The following is an 18,329-nucleotide window of genomic DNA, read 5'->3' as shown; positions in this document are numbered from 1 at the left end:
TCTGGGTTAGGAACAGTCAGAAGTTTAACAGCACCAGGTTAAAGTCCAACAGGTTTATTTGGTAGCAAATGCCACTAGCTTTCGGAGCGCTGCCCCTTCGTCAGGTGGAGTGTGGAAATGCTCACAAACAGGGCATACAGAGACACAAACTCAATTTACAGAATAATGACTGGAATGCAGTCTTTACAGATAATCAAGTCTTAAAGGTACAAACAGTGTGAGTGGAGGGAGCATTAAGCACAGGTTAAAGAGATGTGTATTGTCTCCAGACAGGACAGCCAGTGAGATTCTGCAAGTCCAGACAAGCTGTGGGCCATTCGGCCCATCAATCCTTCACTAACAACAATCCCGCCCAGGCCCTATAACAGTAACCCTACATATTAACTCTGCAAATCCCCCTGACATGAAGTGTCAATTTACCATCGCCGCTCAAACTAGCGTGCACATCTTTGGCATGTGGGAGGAAACTGGAGTAACTGAAGGAAACCTGCGCAGACACGGAGAGTACATGCAAACTCCACACAATCTGTCACCCAAGGCCGGAATTGACACGGGTCTCTGGCGCTCTGAGACAGCAGTGCTAACAGCTCTACCACCCTGCCGACCATGATCACCCGTGGTTCGTCCCAATTGCAGTGAATATAGGACGAATAATTTCTGTATTTTTTCATAAGATAAGCCTGGCATGCCATGAAAGACTCAAGCCAACATTTTCTCAAATGTTTATAAAATACGTTCATAAGGTGACCAAAACTATATACGTTACTTCAGCTGTGCTGTGACCACAAACCTATCAGATTTGTGACTGGCGACCTTTGCTCCCAGGCGAATTGTCCCTCATTGCCTTTTCTGTTGATTTGTCAAAGCTGTCGGCTCTTATAATATGAAGTCAGGTGATTGGATCAGGTTGGGGATTCTGAGAGTCAGCACACCCGAAGGTAGAAATTCAATACAGTTTGCAGTTGCCAATGACTGGACCTCAGAGGGTGAACCATAACATTATTCCCCCACTCCCTCAACATAAGGATCTGTGGGACTGACATCCCATTGCTCAGAGATCAGAGAGAGAAGCAACAGGAGTCAGAGGAAAAGCAGTTTTCCTTATTCATAACTGACGCCAATAGTAATGGGCAGTGTTTTTTATACAAATACCAGTGGTGAAATTATATTGTTGAATATTCAGTTATTATAAACACAATCTCACACAGTCTGCTACTTACTACAGTTTCTGTATTTTACAGTCCGGATTCCTCAGAGGCACAGACAGCAGTTTCACTCCGGAATCTCCCAGTTTATTGTGACCCAGATACAGATCTATCAGTGAGCGGTTTGTACTGAGAGCAGAGGCCAGGTCCTCGGCACAAGAATCTGTGAGATCGTTACCAGACAGACTGGAGATCAGAGAGAGAAAAATAACAGGAATCAGGGTAAATCCACAGTGTGTTTAAGAATAAGATCATTAACAATAATAATGTACAGCGCGGGACATTCAATGAGTATTCTAACTGAGTGCAGTTAGACAGAGACACCAGGAGATGGAGACAGTGAGTATTGTAACTGAGTGCAGTTAGACAGGGACACCAGGAGATGGAGACAGTGAGTATTCTAACTGAGTGCAGTTAGACAGAGACACCAGGAGATGGAGACAGTGAGTATTCTAACTGAGTGCAGTTAGACAGAGACACCAGGAGATGGAGACAGTGAGTATTCTAACTGAGTGCAGTTCGACAGAGACACCAGGAGATGGATAGTGAGGGGGTAACTGAGTGCAGTTAGACAGAGACACCAGGAGATGGAGACAGTGAGTATTGTAACTGAGTGCAGTTAGACAGGGACACCAGGAGATGGAGACAGTGAGTATTCTAACTGAGTGCAGTTAGACAGAGACACCAGGAGATGGAGACAGTGAGTATTCTAACTGAGTGCAGTTAGACAGGGACACCAGGAGATGGAGACAGTGAGTATTCTAACTGAGTGCAGTTAGACAGAAGACACCAGGAGATGGAGACAGTGAGTATTCTAACTGAGTGCAGTTAGACAGAGACACCAGGAGATGGAGACAGTGAGGGGGTAACTGAGTGCAGTTAGACAGAGACACCAGGAGATGGAGACAGTGAGTATTCTAACTGAGTGCAGTTAGATTGAGACACCAGGAGATGGAGACAGTGAGTATTCTAACTGAGTGCAGTTAGACAGAGACACCAGGAGATGGAGACAGTGAGGGGGGTAACTGAGTGCAGTTAGACAGAGACACCAGGAGATGGAGACAGTGAGTATTCTAACTGAGTGCAGTTAGACAGAGACACCAGGAGATGGAGACAGTGAGTATTCTAACAGTGCAGTTAGACAGGGACACCAGGAGATGGATAGTGAGGGGGTAACTGAGTGCAGTTAGACAGAGACACCAGGAGATGGAGACAGTGAGGGGGTAACTGAGTGCAGTTAGACAGGTACACCAGGAGATGGAGACAGTGAGTATTCTAACTGAGTGCACTTAGACAGGGACACCAGGAGATGGAGACAGTGAGTATTCTAACTGAGTGCAGTTAGACAGGGACACCAGGAGATGGAGACAGTGAGGGGGGTAACTGAGTGCAGTTAGACAGAGACACCAGGAGATGGAGACAGTGAGTATTCTAACTGAGTGCAGTTAGACAGAGACACCAGGAGATGGAGACAGTGAGTATTCTAACAGTGCAGTTAGACAGAGACACCAGGAGATGGAGACAGTGAGGGGGTAACTGAGTGCAGTTAGACAGAGACACCAGGAGATGGAGACAGTGAGGGGGTAACTGAGTGCAGTTAGACAGGGACACCAGGGGATGGAGACAGTGAGGGGGGTAACTGAGTGCAGTTAGACAGAGACACCAGGAGATGGAGACAGTGAGGGGGGTAACTGAGTGCAGTTAGACAGGGACACCAGGAGATGGAGACAGTGAGTATTCTAACTGGGGCTCAGGAATGGAGTGTGTGGTGGGGTTGAAGATGATGCGACAGAAACCTTTCTCACACTGCCAGTGGTTCGGGTCTGGAATTCACAGCCGGGAAGTGTGGTGGAGGTCGGCTGCATCGAAGCAGTCAAAAAGGAATTAGGTGATTTTTTGAAGATAGGCAATGAGCTACGAAAATGGATACGACAAAAAGGCTGGAGAATGACACGAATTTCGAATGTCAATTTGGTGAGCTAGTGCAGACACGATGGGCCAAATGGCCTCATTGTGCTCCGTAAGAATTCTGTGGAGACAGTGGTTGAAAATGTTATCGATATTTCAACTGGAAGTTGGTGATGTTGCCGTGTGGACAGTGTTAGTAGCCACAGTCCTCAATGAAATCTCTCCAATAGAAAGAGACACAATTTGGTACATGTCGCTTCAGGGATACAACTTAGTAAACGTGGGGATATGGGAAGAGTTGGGACTCCATTAACCCCACAGCCAGTACGAGGACCAAACCCTCAACAACAGCGTCATTCTACATCACGCTGGAGACACCGAACCAACTGAACTAACCAACTCCACACAGAGCCAGAACGGGCACAGTAAATGTCTGACAGGTTCGGGAAATTCGTCCACTCAGGCAGCACAGGCAGAATCACAGTATTGTTAGAGAGCAGAAGGAGGCCACTCAGCCCATCGTGTCTGCACTGACTCTCTAAATGAGCAATTCACTAAGTGGCATTCCCCCACCTTCCCCCAAATCCCTGTGCATTCCAGAGCTTAACCACTGGCTGCAGGGGACAGCACAATTCTGGCAATGCTGGCACCAGATTTAAAGGCAGCCAGCAGCGCTTTTAAAGGCTCTGTAGGGAGCAGTGAGGGAGCCCTGGTTAATGAACAAAGGCCTGAAATGGCAGAAGGCAGATTAAACCCAATTCACTGACACTACCCTGGAAATTCTCAAGGCTATTTCCGTTTGGAGGGAGGTTCAGTTCCCTCAGGACTGGAGAAGGATACCTGTCACATCAACCCAAGCAAGTCTGGATAGAAACTGCCAAGGGTCTGAGCAGTGGCTGCAATGAGGCAAAAGATGAATAATCTGATATGTTCTGACAAGGTGAGCGTTAAGCCTACAGGCTGATATGTGAATAAGGATGAAAGAGAAATTGTGGAAAGACCATCTCCACCCAGACACTGGCAATGTCCAGACAGCAGCATCAATCTTCAGGAACATGTCAGCCTCTCTGTGAAGGGTTACATGGAACATAGGACATAGAACAGTACAGCACAGTACAGACCCTTCGGCCCACGATGTTGTGCCGAGCTTTGTCCAAAACCAAGATCAAGCTATCCCACTCCCTATCATTCTAGTGTGCTCCATCTGCCTATCCAATAACCGCTTGAAAGTTCCTAAAGTGTCCGACTTCACTATGACAGCAGGCAGTCCATTCCACACCCCAACCGCTCTCGGAGTAAAGAGTCAGTCAGAGATGGCTGCTGCACTGCCGACACTGAGTGACCATCCTGGTGGTCCCATGATGGGCAGTCTAAATTAGCGTCAGGTTTGTGTGTGTCTTTGATGGGTGAGTAACAATGGAAATTTATGTTCTTGTAGAAGAGGGCACAGAGCGTCAGAGAAGGAGCCAAGAGTGACAGTGTCTGGATTGTGTCATCCTTATGCCAATGGAAGATGCAGTGCTGGAGCTGGGAGACCTGGAGGCTGGGTGGGCAATCGCTGATGGTGAGATGGGTTGTGGATCCAGAGAGAGTGAGTGAGTGAATGGATGGGCACAGGAGAGGCTCTGCTGCTGAATCCAAAACCTGGTGCTTGTGTGTCTTCTATTGGTCACACGGAGCTCTGGGTTAGGAACAGTCTGCAGGACATGTTGGAATGTGTATTACCCTCTATCATTCTTCACTCTCTCACAAATCAACAGCTGCGGTGAGCGGGAGACAGGCGTGTAGCTCTGAAGATGGGGAGGGGTCAGAGGATGGATTGTCACATTATACTCTATAACGTCCGCCAGAGCAGATAATGTCTCTCACGATTAGCAAAGGGGTTACAATCTGGCAGCACAGAGCAGCACACACAAACCCGAGCAGCTGATGAAGGCAGCAATAGCTGAGTTCACTCACACTCTCGAGAGGACAGGTCATTGTCAGCTTCTGGAAGATGAAATGTGACTGGAGTCTTTAACAATGCAGCAGATACTGGAGCTGCAGCGTAGGATACTTTAACATCCGGTGGAGTTTCCAAAGGCTGTGTGTATCCATACACAAAGGATGGAGGAGTCAATCCAGGCCAGCAGTGTTACCATGTCTCAGGTCTGAGCACAAACAGCATCCTCCACAGAGAGATTGGTGACCTTCATGGAGAGTCACATCCAGCCTATCACCCACAGGAAATACACGTGAACCTGCATGTTCTCACCACCTCCATGAGCTCTGTGGAACACGGGCTGTAGGTGGGGTGGGAAAATGTGCCTGGAGTAACTGCCAGGACCTCCCCAGCTGAGCAGGGAGGGTTCAGTTTGCCCTGAATGGATAGAGGAGCGGCTGCCTGCAGTATTCGGGAGCTCCTCTCAGGATGCCCCTGGTGTGGGCAGTGGGTCCCCTTCTGCTCCGACTGTGACACAAGCACCTCACGAAGCTATCATGACAGAGACAACTCCAGCATCTGTGCAGAGGACCCGCAGTTGGCCGGATCCTTCCAGGACTCAGGAATTCCGAGGACAAAGGCCACGGTCATCGAAATTCCCAGAGGAGAGGAGAGAGGTAAGATGCTGCCTGCAGCTCAGCGGAAAGTGCGGGGATGGCGGTGGTTGTCATGGTGGGGTTGCTTCCTTGGGTTTCACAGGATTATACTTTGTTATTACTGGTCACTTTGTTATGTCTGTATTTTGAGTAAATTCAGAGATGGAGCACCACTAAAAAAATGCTTCACCATATTACTGGGTCTTTAACAGTTCACTGGGAATGTGAGATGGGAAATACAGCACTGAATCAGGTCAATACAATTCCAATGCCTTTGTTTCATGTCGTGACGGCTCCAGGGAAATTATAAAACATTCACAGAAACAGCAACAGTGCTGGAGATGGTGAAGATTTATTACACTGAATGGCTGTGTGAGTTAAGGTTCTTGGAAAACATGTCTGCATTACTGAATCTCCATCCTCCCTGACACATATCCCATGTCCCTGGCCTGTGGTCCATGGGGTTCCTCATCATGAAGCATCTGGTCAACATTGTATTGCATCACACTTTCTTCAAAGCTTCTCCACTCTAGATCCAGGTTGTATGGAACACAGCACAACACCTGGACATTTGAGACCCTCGCTGAGTATATTAAATAGTTCCACCAGATCTATCTTTAGAATTCCTCTGGCCTGTGCAATGGTCACACTATTTGTCCTGTCGCAGCTGTTTTTTCTCTCTTCCGTGACTGTGTTTGGGTTACACACAGGCACAATTACCCACCTCTACAGTGGGTAGCGCTTGTCTTTATTAATTCTTTCAAGGGATGATGGTATCACTGGCAATGCCAACACTTGCAGCCCATCCCCAATTGCTTTTGAGAAGGAGGTGGTGAGCCATCTTCTTAAATTCTGCAGAGCATCTGGTACAAAACCGCTAGGAAGGGACATCCGGGATTATGATCCCGCATCAGTGATGGAAAAGCAATATATTCCAAGTCAGAATGGTGCGTGGTTTGGAAAGAAATCTGAAGCTGGTTGGTGTCCCATCCTTCTGATATCCTTGGCCATCTCGGTGATGGATAGTGCCTGTTTGGATGATGCTGGCTCAGGAACCTTGGTGAGCTGCTACATTCCACCTTGTATGTGGTAAAATACTGCCACTGTGCGTCAGTGGTAGAGACAGTCAATGTTTAGTTTGGTGAATGGCCAGCTGATCCAGTGGGCTCATTTTCCATGAATGAGCTTCTTCAGTGTTTTTGAAGCTGCAGACAATCCAGCAAGATGAGCGGATTCCATCACACTGCTGACTTGTGCCTTGGAGATGGTGGGAAAAATTTGGGAGACAGGAGGCGAGTTCCTCCTCTCCGAATTCCCAGACTGTGATCTACCCTTGGAGCCATAGTGTTTACAGTTCAGTGTCTGTTCAATGGTCCCAGTGCGCCCCCACCACTCAGGATGTTGATGGTCGAGGATTCAGCGATGGTGTTGCCATTCAATGTAAAGGGAATATGGTTAGATTCCCGTCTGTTGGAGATGGTCCTTGCCTGGCATTTGTGCAGTGAAACATTACTTGCCATTTATCAGGTTAAGCCTGAAAGTTCTTCAGAGCTTAAGACGCTAGCTCTGTCGAAGAGTCATCCAGATTCGAAGGGTTAGCTGTTCTCTCTCCACAGAAGCTGTCAGACATGCTGAGCCTTTCCACCATTTTCTGTTTTGTTCAGGTCTTGCTGTTTATGGGCATGGACTGCTTCTGTCTCTGAGGAATTGTGAACAGTACTGAGCATTGTGCAATCATTCGTGAGCATCCTCACTACTGACATTATAATGGAAGGCAGGACATTGATAAAGCAATTGAAGGCGGTTGGGATTTGGACATCACCCTCAGGAACTCCTGCAGTGATGTTCATGAGGCACTGGAAGGATGACACTTTTCTGACGCTCAAGAGCAGACTGATGGAGCAGCAATTCATCAGATTGGATTTGCCCTGTTTTTTTCCACATTGTCCGGTAGATCCAGTGTTGTAGCTGTACTGGAACAGCTTGGCTCGGGGAATGGCTAGTTATGGAGCACAATTCTTCAGTACCATTGCTGGGGTACAGCCAGGCTGACAGAGTTTGCAGTATGCAGTGCCTTCAGTCATTTTTTTACCTCACATGCAGTGAATCAAATGGTCATCTGTAATGTTGGGGACCTCAGGAGGAGGCTGAGATTAATCATTCTACTCAGCACTTCTGGCTGAAGATGGCACTGATGCTCTGGGTTCCCTCATCAGTAATGATGGAATTCTTGTGGCATGTTTATAGAATCATAGAATTCCCACAGTGTAGAAGGAGGCCCTTTGGCCCATCGAGTCTTCACCAATTCTTTGAAAGAATATCATATCCAGGCCCTATCTCTGTAACTCCACATATATGGCCCACTAATCCCCGTAACCTACACACCCTGACACCCCGAGGGACAACTTAGCATAGCCAATCAACCGAACCTGCACATCTTTGGACTGTGGGAGAAAATTGGAGCACCCAGAGGAAACCCACACAGACACTGGGAGAATGTGCAAACTCTACACATAAAGTCACCCAAGGCCGGAATTGAACCCTGGTCCCTGGCGCTGTGAGGCAGCAGTGCTGACCACTGTGCCACCGTGTCGCCTAATGTAACCGGCATGTCCAACATTTTGTGGCATGTCTAACACTATTTATGACTGGATATGGCAAGACAGCAGATCTCTGATCTGATCCATTGGTTTTGGTGCGATTGAGCTCGGTCTATCATATGCTGCGTCCGCTCTGTGGTCTGGTGGCCGTGTGCTGGAGCTTCACATCTCATCTTTAGATAAACCCAAGTCTCATTTGGTCGTACATGTAAAGAAAATTAGTCGTAGTAACACAGTACGGGTTGCTGGGGAAAGCCACTGTCAGCTTCCTATAAATGAAAAGGTACAGTTCACCTCTCCTGCCTGTTTCCTGTCACTCAGATAACTTCATATCCAGGCTGCCTTTGTCTCTTTTATTTCATGGTCTCCAACTTTGCTCCCAAGCTTATTTTGTGTCTACTAATAGCGGGTAGTGTTTTTAATAACATGAATACTGATAGCAATGGTATATTTAGTATCATTATTTGTGTTCTTAAAAACAATGTCCATTGTTGACAGGGACATCATTCAGACTATTCTGCACTGTGATTACTGCCATTGCCAGCTGAGCTGTGCCTTGAACTGCTGGGCTGTGAGCTCTGGAATTCTCTTCATAACCCTCCCCACCTCCATCTCTGCATTCTCTTTTCAGATGCTCCTTAAGCTCCGTTTAACGTAAATTTGAGAGTGGATCCCTCGGGATAAAACTCATCAGAATTCAATGTAGTTTGTAATCTGCCTCACCGATATACTGCAGTTTTCTACATTTAATCAAACTGAGAAGCCGACAGACATAAACATCTATAATCTGAATGACAAATTAAACTAAATTGAACATGCGACCAGCCATATCTGGGAATTCTATAAACATTTAATTATTTTGTCCATCTTTTTTATTCTCATGAATGGATTTGAGAATAATTATAAATGATTAGTTAATTCTTTCACTCCTGAATCTCGCAGTTTATTGTAACTCAGGTTCAGACACATCACTGACTGGTTTGTACTGAGAGCAGAGGTGAGAATATCTGAGGCTGTTACTCTCCAAACTGGAGATCAGAGAGAGAAAGATTTCAGGAATCAGAGTAAATCCGTGGTGTTTAACACGAATACTGACAGGAATGATGTGGAATGGTTATTAATGACACTATTACTGACACTGATAATAATTTACAGTGTCAGACCATCCACTGATTATTAACACAATCTCACACAGTCTGATACTTACTGCAGTTTCTGTATTTTACATTCTGGATTCCTCAGAGCCGCAGACAATAGTTTCACTCCTGAATCTCCCACTTCATTGCGATACAGACTAAATGGAGGAAGTGAGAAACACATTAAATTCAGATTAATGTTCAGCAGAAAAAATAGCTGGATCTATTTTTGTGTCAGAAACGAGTGGTGACCTGGTTCAAGTTACGATATTATATCTCATCCAAGTTGATCTTTCTCTGCACCCGAGCTATGACTGTAACACTGCATTCTGGACTCTCTCCTTTCCTTCCCTATGTACGGTATGCTTTGGCACTAATAAATGTGACAATATTAAATTAGATAATATCAAACCCTTTCTGTTGAATGGAAAAGGCAAAAGTCAGCATTGAAAAATGATGAACAATTAACTCTTTTACACCTCTCAAAATGTATATTTTGTTTAATTGTCCATGGGATATGGGTGTCGCTGGCTAGACCAGCATTTATTTCCCACTGCTAATGGCCCCTAGAGGAGGTGATGCCCACATCCTGTGAACAAGCAAGTAACGTTTAAACATGTCCCACATTCTGGTCTCATTTCCTGATCATCAGAATTACCCTCCTGAATCTCACTGACCCTGCTAAGTTTCCGGAAATTCAAATCATTTCTGCTGTTACATAAATCCAGGATTTTCTGCGAATTGTACATTTCACAGAGGGTTAAATGATAAAGCTGTGAGAGTGGATCGCTCGGGATTCCCTGTGCTTCTTGACTACTGACATTATAACATCTGTATAATATCTCAGGGTGAGTTAAAGTGTGAAACTGTGCTAACTGTTGCTTTAAGATCCATCCCCTCGATTTGATACAAGGAATGATTAATCTCCCATTAGAAAGCTGAAATGTTTCTGTTTGATTAGTTTATAGGGGAGGGGTGTCTCCCGCTACATTCCACAGTCAACAGGCTCGGCATTTTCTGCAGGTCTGGCTCGTGTTCTATCTCCGGGAATTACCGGGAGTTCCCTCTTCCCGGTAGATCCTCACATAGGAAAAGGATTATCCGAAAATCCTGTTTCATATCACGGACAGTTTGACTAAGATTTTCCAGCAGCAGGTTTCCTCATTCAGGAAATTCTGGTTTCCTCGGCTCAGATGTAAGCTCTGCAGTCCCGCCACATTTAGTTGTGAATAATAGTGGATGATGAAACAACAGAAGGAGGAGGCTCCACAAATATCCCATCCTCATGACGGAAGAGACTAGCACATCAGTGCAAAAGATATGGCTCAATTATTAGTAACCAACTTCAGTGGCTAAACGTCCAGAGGTCCCCAGCATCACAGATATCAGCTCATTCCATTCACTCCACATGATGTCAAGAAATAGCTAAAGGTAATGGATACTGCAAAGACCACAGATCTTGACAATATTCCAGTAACTGTCCTGAAGATTACTGCTCCAGAAGTTGCTCTGTTCCTCGCCAAGCTGTTCCAGTTGAGCTACAACACTGATGTTTACCTAAAATAGTGGGAAATTGCCCAGATATGACCGTAAACAAAAAGGAGAGAACAAATCCAATCTGTCCATTTACCACCCCATCAGTCTCCTCTCAATCATCAGCAGAGTAATGGAAGGCTAACGAGACTAACAAGTGACACTTAATTAGCAATGACCTGCTATCTGACTTGAAGCTTGTGCTTACTCAGGGTCACTCAGTCCCCGACCTCATTACAGCCTTGATGCAAACACGGACAACAGAGCTGAACTCAGGATGTGAGGGGAGAGTGTCTGCCCTTGACATCAAGACAGAATCTGACCACATGTAGCAAAAAGGAGCCAGAGAAAAACTGAAGTCAATGGAAATGAGAAATGGGCAGCATGGTAGCACAGTGGTTAGCACTGCTGCTTCACAGCTCCAGGGTCCTGGGTTCGATTCCCGGCTCGGGTCACTGTCTGTGTGGAGTTTGCACATTCTCCTTGTGTCTGCGTGGGTTTCCTCCGGATGCACCGGTTTCCTCCCACAGTCCAAAGATGTGCGGGTTAGTTTGATTGGCTATGCTAAAAAAAATTGCCCCTTAGTGTCCCGAGATGCGTAGATTAGAGGGATTAGTGGGTAAAATATGTCGGGATATGGAGGTAGGGCCTGGGTGGGATTGTGGTCAGTGCAGACTCGATGGGCCGAGTGGCCTCTTTCTGCACTGTAGGGTTTCTATGATTTCTTTCTATGAAAACTATCTGCCAAATAGAGTAATACCAGCACAGACGAAGTTAGTTACGGTTGTTGGACCATCTACAAGATGCAGTGCAACAACTCACCATGGCTCGTTACACAGCACTGTCCAGTCTGTGATTTCTATCCCTAAGGACAAGGGCAGCAGATAAATGGAAACATCACCACCTGGAAGTTCCCTTCCAAGATACACACCATCCTGACTTGGAAAGATATCGCTGTTCCTGGGTCAAACTCCTGGAACTCTCTTTCTCACAGCTCTGTCGGTGCACCTGCACCACAGGAGTCCCTAAATGCAATGATGGTGATATCATAGCGAGCATAGTTGCTTTCCAAGCAGTTGATAGGGGTTTAATTCCCAGCTATCTCAGTTTGTTGGAGTGGATGAAGAGAGGGCCAGGAGGCAGTAACCACAACCGAAAAGACTGGGTCAATCCAATTTAGTCAAGTCTGCGGCTCCAGCCTGGAGCAGTAGTGTTAAACTTAGCTGAGGGTTGGAGGGTCAGTTGATCATTCAGCTACTCTGAGCCGGCCCACGCTGAGTTCAAAAGGGAAATGGTGAATCGAATAGCGACACAGAGGAAACTAAATTCATTGGTTGGTTAAAAAAAAATGCCGTTTGCGACTGGCTTTATATTGCTGCGAATTGGAGGAAGCAACAGAAAGGGTCAGTGATGGTTCTGCTGTTGATGTGGTGCACATGGATATTCAAAAATCATCTGATGCAGTGACACAACAGACTTGTGGCATAAGCTCATAAAATAAATGGGAAAGTAGCAACGTGGATACAAAATTGGATGAACAAAGAGTAATGGATATTTTTAAGGCTGGAGGATGTCGGTAATGGAGAACCCTCGCAGTTGGTATTGGGATCCTTGCTTTTCCCTGATATATATGAATGATTTGGGTGTTTGGGCGGCACGGTAGCACAGTGGTTAGCACTGCTGCTTCACAGCTCCAGGGACCTGGGTTCGATTCCCGGCTTGGGTCACTGTCTGTGTGGAGTTTGCACATTCTCCTCGTGTCTGCTTGGGTTTCCTCCGGGTGCTCTGGTTTCCTCCCAGTCTAAAGATGTGCGGGTTAGGTTGATTGGCCATGCTAAAATTGCTCCTTAGTGTCCTGAGATGTGTAGGTTACAGGGATTAGAGGGTAAAACATGTAGGGATATGGGGGTCGGGCCTGGGTGGGATTGTGGTCGGTGCAGACTCGATGGGCCGAATGGCCTCTTCCTGCACTGTAGGGTTTCTGTGGTTTGCAGTCTCGAGGAAAATTTCAAAGTTTGTTGATCACAGAACAGTTTGAGGCATTGTAAACTGTGAGGAGAAGAGCTTGGGACTGAAAAACAGACTATGGTGGAGTGTACAGATAGGTGGCAGATTAAGTTCAATGCAGAGACGGGTGAGGTGATACTTTCAGGAAACATGCACATGAGGAAGCAATATAAAATAATCGGTAGAATTGTTCACGGATTGCAGGATCAGAGGGACTGAACACATTGTGCATCGATCATTGTCGTTGGCAGGACAAGTGTAGGTAGCAATTAATAAAGAAAACAGCATCTTGGGCTTCACTGTTATATAATAATTTGTGTTTGTGGGCATTACACAGTAATTCATGAGTTTAAGTTTAATTTGTGTTTCTGTGCTTGTGAGCTCAGAAAGGGCCAAAACTTTAATTTCACTTCATGTTAAACAAAGCTACACGCTTGCGGGTTTTTGGTTTCACTTTAAACTGTCCCTACATTTTAATTTAAGGTTTACGATGTTGTAAGAGTTATAGAGGTTTAATGAAATGGTTGCTTCTATTCAGAGGCCCACAATGAATGATAGAAGCTCTGAGTTTCAGTTACAACCAGTTAATCCAAGAAGCAAGACGGAGTTCACAGAGGCTGCCAGTAGAGGCAGCGCAACGCAGGCATTCAGAAAGCAACCCGAACTGATGATGTCACCAGTGATCACGTGACTTATAAAGGGACATTGTCCCAATATAACACACACCGACTGTAATACATAACACAGGGAGAGCGCAGGAAAATAATCCTGATCATAATTAAACACAAACTGTAAGCTGCACCGAACAAGAGAAACTAATTTCTGTATAGCATCGTACAGAATCAGATGGTTTCTGTTGGGAGAGGGAATGATCCTTTTTCAGATTTTGGAGGGAGGCCTTTACAGCTCTAATTATTTAAAATTCATCCCAATAATGTTTTTATTCATTCAAGGAATGTGGGCATCGCTGGTTATGCCAACATTTATTGCCCACGCCTATTCCACGAGAATCTGCCTTCTTGAAACGATGTAGTTTCATCAGAGAATCTAGATTTATTACAGGTTCAGAAGAAGGCCAATCGGCCCATCATATCTGCATCTGCTCTCAAATGAGCATTATTACTTTGCGCCATTCTCCCACACTTTGTGACCACTGGACATTGTTTCTCTCTTGACGTCCTCGAATGAACATGCCTCTGTTTTATTAGAACAAAGGAAATGGCTTCTCAACAATGAAAATATCCGCTATGAGACCAAACAGTTACCTCAACTCCTGACACTTGTGCAGAACGGGTCCCAGCCGCTGGAGCCCTTCACACTGAATGTAGCATTCCTCCAGATCGAGGTGTTTTATTGTATCACAGAGTCCAATGACATGAGACAGGACCGCACAGTCAATCGGGGTCAGTCGCAGTTCCCTAAATGAAAGTGTTTCCACAGATCCCACTGTGTTCCGAGCCAGTGCTCTATTCTGAGACTCAAACAGGTAGTGGAATGTGTTCAGGAGCTTCCTCTTCCCAGTTTCAGTCTGTGAGTCTCCAATCTGCCCTTCAACCTTCTCCTTCACCCAGTCAATCACTCGGCAGGTTGTTTGATGAAGAAATGGACCCAGAAAATCCACCAGGGGTCGAGCTGACTGTGGGGAGGACAGACCAGCAACAAAACGGAGAAATATCTCAAATCGCCCATCTTCCTCACTGTGGCTTTTACTGAGGAGTTTCCCGATCTCCCCGGGATCTGGAGTCAGGAATTGTGCGAGTGCAGCTACAAACTCTTGGATGGTGAGGTGTGGGAATGTGTAAACCACACTCTGGGCAGATTCATCTTTCTCCAAAAGCTCCATCAGAAACCCAGACAGGAACTGGGAAGGTTGTAGATTGTACTCAATCAAATCTCCATCTCTAAACACAATCTTCTTCTTGGAGATTCCTGTGAAGGCCATCTCACCAAGCTTCAGTAACACATCACAGGGGTTTTCAATCTCTCGGCCATGGTTTTTCAGAATGTTGTAAATATAGTAGGAATATAGTTGGGTGATGGTCTTGGGAACTTGCTGCTGTTTCCTGTCTCTTTGTGTAAAGAAGGGACCCAGTGACAGACCAAGGATCCAGCAGTAGGAAGGGTTGTAACACATGGTGTACAGGATCTCGTTCTCCTCCACGTGTTTGAAAACAGCTGCTGCCACCGTCTGATCTTCAAAAAACTTGTTGAAATATTCCTTCCGTTCATCACCAACAAATCCCAGGATTTCAGCCCGGACACTGATGTCAGCCTTTTCCAATAAATGTAATGCAGTGGGGCGGCTGGTCACTAACACTGAACATCCAGGGAGCAGCTTGTGCTGTATTAAACTGTACACAATGTCAGACACTTCACACCAGCATTCGGGATCTGTGCACATGAACTGAGGTTCTGTATTTCTCCGATTGTCAGCAAAATCAATACTGTCCTTGAATTCATCCAAACCATCGAATATAAACAGCAATGCCTCTGGGTTCTTCCAGAACTCTCCCAGAATATTCCCAAAGTAAGGATACTGATCCAATATCAGATTCCTCAGGTTTATTCTACAGTTAATAGTGTTCAAATCCCGGAATTTAAAACTGAAAACAAATTGAAAGTGTGGGTATATTTTCCCAGTGGCCCAGTCATAAACAATCTTTTGTACCATTGTTGTTTTTCCAATTCCCGGCACTCCGCTCACTGCTGCTGAATTCCCAGATTTGTATATTCTCTGGGAAAAGCTCCTCTGAAACAATTGATCAGTTCGGATTTTTTCCAGTTCTTTCCGGAGATGTTTCTCTCTCCATTCTTCATGGTCCCGGCCTCTTGCCAGCAGTTCATGTTCGACAAGTGTCCGATCTCGAACAGTAGAAATAACCGTGAGCTCAGCGTATCGATCAACCAGCTGGAAAATCTTAACCTTCTCCTTTATGAGGATAGTGTTCACTCTCAGTGTTTCAGTTTGTACCCGGAGTGTCTCCTTGTGTTTCTGTTGGAGATCTTCAATAAGAATGGAGAGAAAGTTAGTTCTATTGGCATTTTACAAACATCCCGGTAAAATTGACCAATCCATTAAATATTGAGGCATTAGTTCAGTTCCAACATAGATTTTTGTACAACTGGCTTTGACAACTAATGGCCCATGGGCCAAATTCAGCCACTGAACTGTTTGTATTCAGCCTAATAAATATGGCTGGACAGCTCAGCTCTGCAGAAGTCAAATCTGATCCAAACACCGGTCTCCCTTTCTGCCTCTGCAGATCTGCAGAGTTTCTCCACAATTTTCTCTTTTTATGTCATTTGTCCTGCAACAGAATTAGACCACAAATAAAGAAAATATGGGGAGAAAGGAGGCTGTGATTGGACAAGCGGCAAAGTGTTGAAAACCCCACTTTTCTATTTCAATTTGAATCTTACAGAGCTCGTATCACGACAGCGAATAGCAGAGTTCAGGTCAGGGCAGAGAAAGGACGAGAATCCTGAGGAACAATTGTTGCACGTGAGTGGGGTGTTTGTGTGTGCAAATATATGTGTGAGTGAGTGCACAGAGAGAGAGAGAGAGAGAGATGGAGAAAGACAGAAGCAGAGTGTGTGCGAGAGAGTGTGTGTGAGATTATGTGAGAGTGACAGAGAAGGAGAACAACTGACAGAGAGCGTGTGGGAGGGAACATGAGAGTGAAAAATTCCCTGAGACTGTGGGTGTTAAACAGAATGCGATAATAACAGAGGAAAGGTTGAGGGATAAAGGTTGTGAGACTGTGTTAGGGAGAATGACAGAGGAAGCGATGAAGAGGGAGATAGTGTGCGTGAGGAAAGGCGAGAAGATAATATTGTGAGACTGAGTAGGTGAGAGTGAGAATGTCGATATAAGATAAAGAGAGAAAATGTGAGCGCAAAACAGAGTTATCGATGTGTGTTTGAGAAACACACAGCGTGTATGGAAGAGAGTGCGTGTGAGAGGAAGAATGAGGGTGTTGTGGGTGTACATAAGAAAGAGATTGTGAGAGTATGTGAGAAATATGTGAGAGGAAGACCATGCGAGAGATTATGTGACAGAGAATCTGTGTGTGACTGAGTGACGATGAGTCTGAGAATGTGTGTATGAGTGCGTGTGTGTGAGTCTCTGTGAGGGATAGAGTGTGAGAGTGTGTGCGCGAGTGACAGTGAGTATGAGAATGCGTATGTGAGAACATGTGTATAACTGTGTATGTGGGACAGCGTGTATGTGTGAGAGAGAGTGTATTGTGACAGAAATTGTGCAAGAGAGTATGTGCGAGAGGGTCCATTGGAGAGGTTTTTTTTAATCATTTACTGGATCCAGATGTCACTGGCTAGGGTAGCATATATTGTCCGTCGCCGATTGCCTTTGCGATTGTGGCGATGAGCTGCCTTCCTGAAGTCAAGGAACCGAACAGCACGTCTTTCGGGCTGTGGGAGAGAAACGGAGCACCCGGAGGAAAACCATGCAGGCGCAGGGAGAACGTGCATACTCCACATAGACAGTAACCCAAACCAGGAAAAGAACCCGTGTCCCTCGCCTGTGAGGCAGCATAGAGGGAGCAGCTGGAAAATGCAAGGTTAAAACAAGGTTAGTGAAGCAAAACTTGAAACTGACATGTGGCCTTAGAAGTTGAACAATATAATGATATGCAAGTGTCACGGGTGAGTCACTTTCATACACACTGTGAGAAGGACGATAATGAGATAGAGAGCTGTGATAGAGAGGAATGCAGCTAACAAGAATTTGGGGAGATAGTGCAGAAATATAGTAAATTCGAGGCAACTGTGAAGTGAAACAGAGAACACAATCAAAAACTGTCTAACAACACAACGTGTCAGAAGGAGATACAGGCTGACATAGAGAGTGATAAATTGACGTCTCTATTCTCAGCTCAAATGGTGTGATGTGCAGTTTTAAGAACCATGGGCTGGATGGAATCAGTGATAAATTGAATTATTGAATTCCCTGCTATCGCCTATGATGGGTTGTTTTGCACATTTGGGAACATAGAGCTGGATGAAGACAGCGACAGGGACGGAGATATGGTGTGCATTTGGTGAAACCATCAGGTCCACTTGCACCCATGATCACGACCCTCACATAGACCGCAAAGAAACCCAAGGGGCCATTTGCACCAAAACAAATAAGTGAGCAAGTGATTGCGCGATGTTACAGAACTGGGAGGGGAAGGAACGATGTCCCCACACAGCACCTGGAAATGTTGTAAACAAATTGGCAAGAGGCAAATGCAAGGGTAGGTTCATACCGATCCACTGCTGTGCTGTAAATTGGTGGGAGGCTCAGGTTATAGATAAAACAGATCACGCCTGTATGGCTAAGCTAACTAACAATCTGGGAA

At 45.6% G+C, this 18,329-nt stretch overlaps 1 protein-coding gene across 2 annotated transcripts in view; it reads right to left on the bottom strand.

Annotated features, from left to right (window-relative positions):
• Positions 1 to 16,017, bottom strand: part of LOC144484915 (NACHT, LRR and PYD domains-containing protein 3-like) — a 36,941-nt gene extending 20,924 nt beyond the window's left edge. For both annotated transcript variants that reach the window (XR_013496125.1, XM_078203275.1), the window contains exons 1-3: positions 14,232 to 16,017; positions 9,498 to 9,584; positions 1,221 to 1,391 (exon numbers count right to left, since the gene is read on the bottom strand). Coding sequence is in view for 1 of the 2 variants with exons in the window: in XM_078203275.1 (XP_078059401.1) it covers positions 1,221 to 1,391; positions 9,498 to 9,584; positions 14,232 to 15,637 (1,664 nt within the window). In the remaining variant the exon portion in view is untranslated. The remainder of the gene's footprint in view (positions 1 to 1,220; positions 1,392 to 9,497; positions 9,585 to 14,231) is intronic.
• Positions 16,018 to 18,329: the final 2,312 nt, after the last annotated feature.

This window comes from Mustelus asterias, unplaced genomic scaffold, assembly GCF_964213995.1.
Source record: "Mustelus asterias unplaced genomic scaffold, sMusAst1.hap1.1 HAP1_SCAFFOLD_134, whole genome shotgun sequence".
NCBI classification, from domain to species: Eukaryota; Metazoa; Chordata; class Chondrichthyes; order Carcharhiniformes; family Triakidae; genus Mustelus; species Mustelus asterias.
Note: the sequence above shows the minus strand (reverse complement) of the source record. Positions and strands in the feature narration are given on the sequence as shown.